This window comes from Xenopus laevis, chromosome 8L (genome assembly GCF_017654675.1).
Source record: "Xenopus laevis strain J_2021 chromosome 8L, Xenopus_laevis_v10.1, whole genome shotgun sequence".
NCBI lineage: Eukaryota > Metazoa > Chordata > Amphibia > Anura > Pipidae > Xenopus > Xenopus laevis.
The window spans coordinates 7,426,575-7,436,921 of record NC_054385.1 but is presented as its reverse complement, the minus strand read 5'-3'; the positions used below and the strand labels follow the sequence as shown (position 1 = coordinate 7,436,921).

Genomic DNA, 10,347 nt, shown 5'->3' with positions numbered 1-10,347 from the left:
CCTAAGGTTGCCATCAGAAAAGGTGGAAACCCTAGCTGTGCCTAGTTATGGGATGCTCATATCAGTGTAACCTAAAGAGATTCCTAACCTGTGCTCCGTGCTGTATTAACTTTCCACACTAAATGATACCAAAAATGCCACAAGCAGGAGATTATCTCCTTATTGACAAGCTCATAGGCTGGTATTATTGAAGATGATCTCGTCTAAACTATAACAAGTTGATGTATGCGTAAATCAAGTTGCTTCGGTTTAGGTACTCTAATAAAATAGTTTGTATCAGTGTAACGTTCTCAAAAATGTTTCTAGTCACTGACTGGATTTCGGTACACTACTAGACCACATCGCACTGCAGCGTAACGATAGACCTGTGACTGAAGGCAGCGGGAAGTTAGAGTAATAATAATGTAGCAAACGTGGGGCAGAGGCCGATCAGAGGCCTGCAAACGAGGCAGCCAATCAGAGCCTGCAAACGAAGCCCGCGTAAAATTATTAAGGAGATGTATTGGCCTACAAGTGAGAGTAGAGGACTAGGCTCGAGTCTCCCATTCTGAACTTCCGCACTTCAGCACAACTGTAACCGGCACAGTATGTCTGTACTGTCAGATCTCTGGAGCGGCGTGTGGTTTAACAAACTGTTTGTGGCGCTTGCTACGGGTGAGTCCCCGTTACCGGAAGTGTGTCGATCGCGAACATCGTCAATTAGAATTGTGAGACGGAATGGGAGGGGGCGGGGGACAGGTGTATAACAGAACATTCTGTCCCAGTGGCTGCACAGATCCTATCTGATCCCCATTGTAAGCAGCAGTCCTGTCCTGCTTTATGGCAGCTGAGATTCTAGCTATCTGTATAACAGAGCATTCTGTCCCAGTGGCTGCACAGATCCTATCTGATGACCATTGTAAGCAGGAGCCTTGCCCTGCTTTATGGCTGAGATTCTAGCTATCTGTATAACAGAGCATTCTGTCCCAGTGACTGCACAGATCCTATCTGATCCCCATTGTAAGCAGCAGTCCTGTCCTGCTTTATGGCAGCTGAGATTCTAGCTATCTGTATAACAGAACATTCTGTCCCAGTGGCTGCACAGATCCTATCTGATCCCCATTGTAAGCAGCAGTCCTGTCCTGCTATCTGTATAACAGAGCATTCTGTCCCAGTGACTGCACAGATCCTATCTGATCCCCATTGTAAGCTGCAGTCCTGTCCTGCTTTATGGCAGCTGAGATTCTAGCTATCTGTATAACAGAGCATTCTGTCCCAGTGGCTGCACAGATCCTATCTAATCCCCATTGTAAGCAGCTGTCCTGCCTTGCTTTTACAGCAGAGATTCTCACAATCTCTGGACTATTCAGACCACCTCTATTCACCTGTCTCTCATTAAAACCACTGCCTTGTTGCTAGGGTACATCAGACCATATCGACCATAAAGCACACCAAAAAAACAAATGGTTGGTGCTCACTGCAGTGAAATCCCTCATCACTCATATGTGAAAAATTTAAGTCATTTTAAAAACATACCCTTAAATCCATATGCCTCATCCTCCCCTGTGGATAATACAACAACCCCCAACACATGATTAAACACCTTAGGGGCCCTTAACAACAATTTCCAAATGCTAACAAACCCTAACAGGCTTACATTCCACAGGTAGCATAGGGCAAGCAGAGAATGGCACACACAAGCAGCACTGGGCAAGCCTAGAATGGCACACACAGGGAGGCCGGGCCAAGGTATTTTTGCTAACAAACAGGGGTTGCTGTTTTCTGTCCTGAACTAAGCCCTTTGGAATAAAGGCCTTTTAATAATAAATCTCATGTGCGATGCTGTCTATTCATCAATTTCATTTACAGAACAGGTGGAAGTGGCCACTTAAGACTTGCACCCTCATCTAACATACCCTAAGGGTGAGTGCTGACTTCTGATCTAAATTACAAGGTATTTTTGCACCCTAGGCAAAGGCTTCAATCAGTGACCCCCACCCAGTCCTGCATTACCATTTCCCACCTTACCAGTCATATAGCCCCTTGTACCTGTGCCAGCACCTATCATATTGCCTCCATTTGTACCTATGCCAATGGCAGTCAATCCCTCAGATTGCCCCCAGGCCCCAACCTGTGCCAACATAAGACAAAACATCCATCATATTTTTACCCCCAATCTGTACCTATGCCAGCGACAACCAAAAGAATCCATCATATTGCCCCAATTTGTATCTGTTCCAGCAGTAGCCAAAAAGCCATCATATTGCCCTCAAACATCTGTGTACCTGTGCCAGCAGCCATCATATTGCCTCATGTACCTGAGCCAGCAGCAACCAATCCCTTATATGTCTCCCAATCTGTACCTGTGTCAGCATCACCCAAAAAATACACACTATTGCCTCCATATATGTACTTGTGCCAGCAGCAGCCAAATATCCATCATATCATCTGTTTACCTGTGCAAGTAGCAGCCAAGATATTGCCCAAAAATATGTACCTGTGCCAGCAGCTGCCAAAAGGGAGCTGGGAGTGATTCTGTCTGGAACAGGGGGTTTATAAAGTTGAAAAACTATTAAAGGCCAAGTTAATCAGGGTTTAAAAAAAAAAGAAGCAAATTCCCCTTAAAAAGTGTGCCCCGCCCCAAGATTGCGCCCTAGGTGGGCGTCTACTCTGCCTGTCCATAGTTCCAGCCCTGTAGGGAGGGAAGGCAGAACAGAGCAGGAGACAAGTAAAGCTCTCAGTCTAATATTTACTACATACAGTGACACAGTGCTGGTGCGCCATTAGCATTTTGAATAAGGTGTGAACAATGTGGGCAGTTTCAGCCTGGGTCTCAGGTGGAACAGTACAGGGCTTTAGGATATAAACAATAGAGGTGTCACAAGTGTGAACAATGCAGGGGCATCACAGGTGTGAACAATACAGGGGATTAGTCTGAATTTGAGGTTTAAACAATGCAGGGACCAGTTTATCTCTGTAGTGATACCTTTTAAAGCTTACATATGGTAAGCAGACACAGCATCTGGGGGCCAAAGAAGTGGGGGTGGGGTCGCCAGTTGGACAGCCCTGGTCTACATTATACTTTAAAGTTAATTATTTTTTTTGTTTTCTAATTCTAACAGTCTGTTTTATTTTACCTTTAGTTTTGCTGGGAGCCCGTGCTCAATATGGTGAGTATATATTTTATTCCACCCAATGAGAATATTTGAATATTATTTGGCGGGCATGTGGGGGTATTACGTGGATGAGTCAATACCTGCAGCCGTTTACATGTATTATTGTATTTAACCCCATAAGATAGCCATTACACTAAGATTTCATTTGTGGCCATTAAATATAGTTTCAGATTAAAGGCTGATGGCACATGCCACCTCCCATTCATTTCAATAGGAAATGCCTGAAGGCACTAGTACTGGTGGTGGCCTCTTGCAGTGCCATAATCTTTCACCTATGGCTACAATGGACTAGTATATGGCGAAATGCTGCATCCTTTGGTTTACTCATTTTTCCCATTATTACAGTTTCTTCTGAATGCAGTGAGCAAAAGGATCTTTCAGTCTTTGTTGGCCAAGACGTTGTTTTATCAAAGAAAGTACCAGTAGCTGAAATAGTTAATATATTCTCAGACAATTCTCCTTTATTTGAATTTATGGACGGAAAGCTTACAAAAAACTGTTTTAAGTGCGTCTTTGTGAACTCGTCTTCAATTCTTAAGAACATTCAACTCAATGAATCTGGGGTATATTACATTAAGGACGGCTTTGTACCTGGTACTTGCATAAATATAACCGGTAAGTGAAATGAGATCTTTCAAAATTCTACAATAAAAAAACGAAATGTTTTGGCACATTTAAATGTTTCCCTTTAAACCACTCGAGTGTTGCAGTTTAGCAGTATGCTTCTGGTCATTGTCCTGCTGGAAGGTGTACCTCCATCCCAGTCTCAAATCACAGGCAGACTGACACAGTTTTTGCTCAAGAATATCCCTGTATTTAGCACCATCCATCTTTTCCTCGACTTGGACCCGTTTCCCAGTCCCTGCTGCTGAAAAACATCCCACAGCATGATGCTGCCACCACCATGTTTCTCTGTGGCTATGGTGTTCTTTGGTGATGGGATGTGTTGGGGTTGTGCCAGACATAGCATTTTCCTTTGTGGCCGAAAAGTAAAATTTTAGTCTCATCTGACCAGATCACCTTCCTCCATATATATGGGGAGTCACCCACATGCCCTTTGGCAAACTCAAAGCATGCCTTCTTATTAGATAAAAGGTGTGTTTATATACTGACCGATCAGGTGACACTTAGATTGCACACAGGTGGACTTAATTTCACTAATTATGTGACTTTTGAAGGCAATTGTTGCCCCAGCATTTTTTAGGGCTTCATGGCAAAGGGGGTGAATACATATGCACATGCCAATTTTTTTTTTTTTTTTTTTTTAATATATATTTTTCTCATTTCACTTGACCAACTTAGACTATTTTTTGCAAATCCATCACATAAAATAAGATTAAGAAACATTTAAATTACAGGTTGGAATGTAACAAAATAGTTAAAATGGAGGGGGTGAGTACTTTTGCAAGGCACTGTATGTAAGTTGATATGAACCAGAAAGCTGTAAGCAGGCCCGGATTTGTGGAAAGGCCACCTAGGCCCGGGCCTAGGGTGGCAGGATTTTAGGGGGGGCGGCATGTTGCCCAACCACACCCACATTGGTTCAAAAACACTGGGGATGCGCTGGAGATACAATCATTTTTTAAATTTTCCCATTGATGATGAAAATTTGCACGAATAAAGGGGAGGGGACAGGGGCGACGGACGGCAGTGGGCCTAGGGGTGCCCTCTATGTAAATCCGGCCCTGGTTGTAAGCAGAAAGGCTGGTCTTTTTTTCTCTAGTTGCCATCCTTTTTACTTTTTTTATGATGTGCTTTGCCTTTTTACCTTTTACAGTGCTTCCGACTACTACACCTGATCCGAAGGTGCCACCCAATGGGACTACACCTGATCCAACAGCTGCTAAAAATTCAACTAGTAAGTGAAAATACATACATGTCCAGCAAGCCTTTCAACAAGAGTAGAAGAAATGTTCACTTAGTGATAACCATTGTCCCTTGACAGGCATTCACTCTGTCAGGTTACTAATTCCTCTGTGTATCCGATCTGCCAGTCACCAGCCCAGCTTACCTTCTGCACTAATTAACTGACAGATTCTGTGGGGCATGAGATGAACCCTAACTGATACAGTATTTCACTTTGCTCTGATTCTTTGTGGGGTAGATGCACACTGTGACCGATAGGGACACATGTGACTCCTTATGGATTGCTACTCTAAAGGGCCTATTTATTATGCTGTGTAAGTAAAACGGTGATGTGTTTCATTGATGCAATCCTTTATATTTCCATTGTAAATGCTATGTAAAAACAGCCCTCTACTCTCCCATCTAAATTTACCTGCGGTCTGAATTTTTCCCTTTTACATTGATGTCCAAGATGAGGCCTGAAGTGATGTAAAAATAATAGCATAAAATATGCCAATTGGGTTTCCTAAAAAGCTAATACCTTTATAAATAAACCATTTAGTTTTATACCAGGAGACGGCAGAAAATACATTTGTATGATCAAGGGAGGAGAAAATAAGTAAAGAAAAGTAAAATTGCTGCTGTTTGCACTTTTTGTAGAAGAGAACAGTGTTCATATAAACTTTGTCTCACTGCCCAGCAGCAGAAAAAAATCTGCCAAGCAGAAGCATGCCAGCAAAGCCACATGAAAAAAAACCGCCCAAATGGACAGGTAGCACTCTAGACCTGGTGGCAAGTGGAAACACTTTGACATTTTATAGATCCCCACGGTAGCTACTCCCACAATTTTATGTCACTCTATGTGTTGATCAAATATATTTTTAAATTTTGCATTTGCTAAAAAGTATCCATTCTGGTTTGTATAGTTAAAGACTTTTTCATCATTCCTGATCTTTTTCCAAAGGGTTTGCTGATTCTGCTGCTATCATTGTTGGTGTCATTGTTGCTGTCGTCGTCGTCGTCGCTGCTGTTGCAGTATGTATCCATTTGGTGAGTACAAGACCTTGCCAATGTGGTAAAAGGTATGGGATCCATTATCCAGAAACCCATTATCCAGAAAGCTCCGAATTATGGAAAGGCCATCTCCCATAGGGGCAAACTTAATAAGTGGCGAAAATGCATCAGCGTCGGCTTTGCAGGCAGCACAAAACTTCGCCAGGCGGAAATTCACTCAGAAAACGCTAATTAACTAACATGCAAAGTTGCGACCAGGGCGCAAAACACTGGCGAAGTTATGCTAGTGTTAATTCGGCAAGCTGAGCGAAGTTGCGCTAGCGTATGCTAATTTGCATACATCGGGAATTTAAAGTTGAACGGACGTATATGTTGCAGCAAATACATTACACTACACAAGACCAGGTAACCTTAAAGGGATACTGTCATGGGAAAAAATTTCTTTTTCAAAATGAATCAGTTAATAGTGCTGCTCCAGCAGAATTCTGCACTGAAATCCATTTCTCAAAAGAGCAAACAGATTTTTTTATATTCAATTTTGAAATCTGACATGGGGCTAGACATTTTGTCAATTTCCCAGCTGCCCCTGGTCATGTGACTTGTGCCTGCACTTTAGGAGAGAAATGCTTTCTGGCAGGTTGCTGTTTTTCCTTTTCAATGTAACTGAATGTGTCTCAGTGGGACATGGGTTTTTACTATTGAGTGCTGTTCTTTGATCTACCAGGCAGCTGCTATCTTGTGTTAGGGAGCTGTTATCTGGTTACCTTCCCATTGTTCTTTTGTTTGGCTGCTGGGGTGGGGAAAAGGGAGGGGGTTGATATCACTCCAACTTGCAGTACAGCAGTAAAGAGTGATTGAAGTTTATCAGAGCACAAGTCACATGACTTGGGGCAGCTGGGAAATTGACAATATGTCTAGCCCCATGTCAGATTTCAAAATTGAATATAAAAAAATCTATTTGCTCTTTTGAGAAATGGATTTCAGTGCAGAATTCTGCTGGAGCAGCACTTTTAACTGATTCATTTTGAAAAAAAATTTTTTCCCATGACAGTATCCCTTTAATAAAAGAAAATAAAGTTGTTATTGCCCTACCGACAGTCTCTTTCATTAGCGTAGTTATGCCTGTGGCCGTTAGTAAATCAGTGATGTACCGAAATGACGTTGTGCTGACGAATTTTCGCCAGTGTTAGTCACTTCGCCCTTTAGTAAATTTACCCCATAGACTCCATTATAATTAAATATTCTAAATTATAAAAAAAATATTTCCTTTCTCTGTAATAATAAAACAGTACCTTGATTCCAACTAAGATATAATTAATCCTTATTGGAAGAAAAATCAGCTTATTGGGGTTTTTTAATGTTTACATGATTTTCTAGTAGACCTAAGATATGAAGACCAAATTACAGAAAGATTCATTATCCGGAAAACCCCTGGTCTCAAGCATTCTGGATAACGGGTCCTGTACCTGTATTACTTCCATTTCAATGACTGGGCTGTATTTACCATATACTTGAGGACCTGTTCCTAGAGCAGCAACTTTAGGGTGTCGAAACTTGGGTGCCTGATAAATAATAATAATAATTATGTTTTGTCTCTTTCAGAAATGGAAACCAAGTCGATCATGGTTCCACAAGATCACAGTAAGAAGAAGTTCTGAGTTTTCTGTGCAATATAGAGAGGTACAGTAAATAGTCTTGTCTGATGATTCTTGATGATGTGCAGTTGTTATAAGACAGTGGCCAGAGCACGGAGGCTTTAAATCACCTAATATTTCTTTCCGAAGTTGCCTGAAGTTTCCTTGTGAGGCATCTTCAGAAAACTAAATCGGCACTTATGCCATCCTCCCGGGGATTCACATTCTTCCCATTTTGGGGAGATTTGTTGCCCACAGTAGCAAAGATTTATTGCTGGCATCTAAATCTCCCCATGTGCCACCACCCTAAAGGCACTGTCAGTGACCTACTACTCACAGGAATCCATGCTCCGACCAGAACTTTGAATTTTGTCAGGAAAGAAGCAATTAATGGGAGGGGAGTCTTTGTGTTGTTTTTTAGATGAATTTGACAAACTGCCTTCATGAATGAAAGTGATATACAGATAAAAATGTTTAGTAAAGTAAAAACACCCATCCTCTTCCTCACAGTACTAATGCTGTGTGTATTTAACCTTTTAGCGCAGTGGAAGGGTAAAGAGAGAAACGGGAACAAGCTCTTCTACCACCAACAACCTAACAAAACAACAAGATGAGGACACTGATCTGCTTCATTCCAAGAATCAAGATGACATTGTCATAACCATGAGCAATGGTGCAACCAGCACTGACCCCTGCTAGATTTCTGGGGTGCAGTATAAACATAAGTATATAAAGCTGCCTATTCAAGCCCAGATCTGCTCAGTTTGCACAATAGTATGGGCATGAGAGCCACCTCAGGACTCGTTATTCAACAGATAATACTGTGATCCTATTGGATGGTAGATTATCTGCCTAAACTACATGGTGCATTAGCAGATGAGGAAATGAGAACTGCAGTTGCACTTCATCCTCCTGTTCCGATTTTTCAGGCCCAGCAGAACAATTGTATTTGGCTACAACTGTTTATGCAAATACAAAAGGGGGGTTGTGGGAGCCCCCGCATTGCTAAGTAAAAATATATAGAAGTATAAGGGAAGTGCTACTGGCATATCCAGATGGGTCAGTGCACATTGTAACTAAAAACCCCTGTCTTTGTTAACACATGCATACTTAGACAGGGGCCCAGGGAATGTGCACTGACCCATTTGGATATGCCAGTAGCACTTCCTTTATACTTCTATATATTTTTACTTAGCAATGCTGGTGCTCCCACAACACCCCTTTGTATTTACAACTGTTTATGGTCATTTTTTCGGTATCTGTCTGTTCAGCCCTTGGCCAGTGTATGACAACCTAAGAACTGAAGGCCACACAAGCTGGCACAGGAGTCAATACCTAGACTGGAACCCAGCTCTCCAGATGTCATAAAGTGGTTCTATCGGTATTTAACTGTTTTTTTTTTCCTTTACATAGGATTTAATTGAACTTTATTTTTCTACAATATATAAGACCCGGGGCAATTAACTATTTAATTGCCCAGTGAATTAGACACAAACCTCTCCAAGCAGTAGTACAAGATCATCTCTGATGTGTTGTGATTGCTGCTGCCTGCTTGTGGGTAGATTTGTGAGAGACTTGCTCTGGTACTCAATGTGAATTACTCTGTGATAGATGACCATCCTTTTAACTTGTAGTGTTTTGGTTCATTGTTTTTTTGGATAAAAGGTCCCAGGCCTGTATTATATATTTATAGGGACTATGACTGTTACCCCAGTGTTTCTATATATCTGTAACCTTGCTATGAGCTAAGGGGCCCAGCCTGAAGGCCAGTGATTATTTGTGCCCTAGTTACCCCTGGAACTATAGCAGGGTGACTGTTAACTCCAATGTTTCTATATATCTGTAACCTAGTTAAGAGATAAGGGGGCCCAGTCTGAAGGTCAGTTAGGTGGAGATTTGGGGTGAGTGCTTATTTTTGTACTGGGTACCCCTGAAATATAGCAGGGTGACTGTTACCCCAATGTTTATAGGATAGTTATAGCCTAAACTGATATATAAATAGTGCAACGTTTATTTTTAGAACATAATATATTGCTAAGTTATGTGCCCTTTTTCAGGAATATAATGTCTTAATTTTAGTAATGTATTTATATTTATAATGGCACTGGCACATTCCAACACTTTATATAATATGAAATACTTTCCTTCCTTGGTGGAGCTTACACTCTGATACTTTTGCAGCTATCTATGGCACTGGGGTAGGACGCCAAAGCATTTGCTTTAGAGGATTTCTAATTGTAATTCCTTTTCTTGATGATATTTTTATAGGAAATTGTATTTTCATGCTGTCAAAATAATAATTATTCCTGTGCCAGAAGATGAATTAAAATAACAAATTTCAGTTGCCTCGTCTGCTGTTTTCTCTGTTTCACCCTGCCCAATGGATTGATGCGGTTGTCTGTCACAGCACAGCCCACATTTTAGCTCATTTGGACTTCAGGCTTGTATCACCAGGTCCATAGTCTGACTGTTTGGAAATGTAACTGGATACATCCTTTGTGAGTTTGTGAAACTATCTTGACCCATGTAACCCAGTTAATACCTCAGCCTTAAGGAATGCACAGGCCAGTGAGAAAAAAAAAACCCATCCCTGGGCAAATTCTTTTATAAAATATGTTATAGGTTATGATTATGGGTTAGATCGGTATTTCTCTGTTGTCTCAAGGGGGACACAGGGACTATGGGGTTAAGCTCCACCC

The 10,347-nt window shown here is 41.5% G+C and overlaps 1 protein-coding gene across 2 annotated transcripts; it reads left to right on the top strand.

The window, feature by feature from the left end:
* Positions 1 to 238: 238 nt before the first annotated feature.
* LOC121396871 lies at positions 239 to 8,671 on the top strand. 2 transcript variants are annotated; one of them, XM_041572408.1, is made up of 7 exons: positions 241 to 654; positions 3,123 to 3,149; positions 3,501 to 3,770; positions 4,933 to 5,013; positions 5,965 to 6,050; positions 7,617 to 7,694; positions 8,189 to 8,671. In XM_041572408.1, the coding sequence occupies exons 1-7, from the start codon at positions 588 to 590 to the stop codon at positions 8,345 to 8,347; spliced, it is 768 nt and encodes a 255-aa protein (XP_041428342.1). In that variant the 5' UTR covers positions 241 to 587; the 3' UTR covers positions 8,348 to 8,671. The 2 variants fall into 2 exon arrangements, with proteins under 2 accessions (XP_041428343.1, XP_041428342.1); XM_041572409.1 differs by lacking the exon at positions 7,617 to 7,694 and having other exon boundaries at positions 239 to 654.
* The last annotated feature ends 1,676 nt before the right edge of the window (positions 8,672 to 10,347 follow it).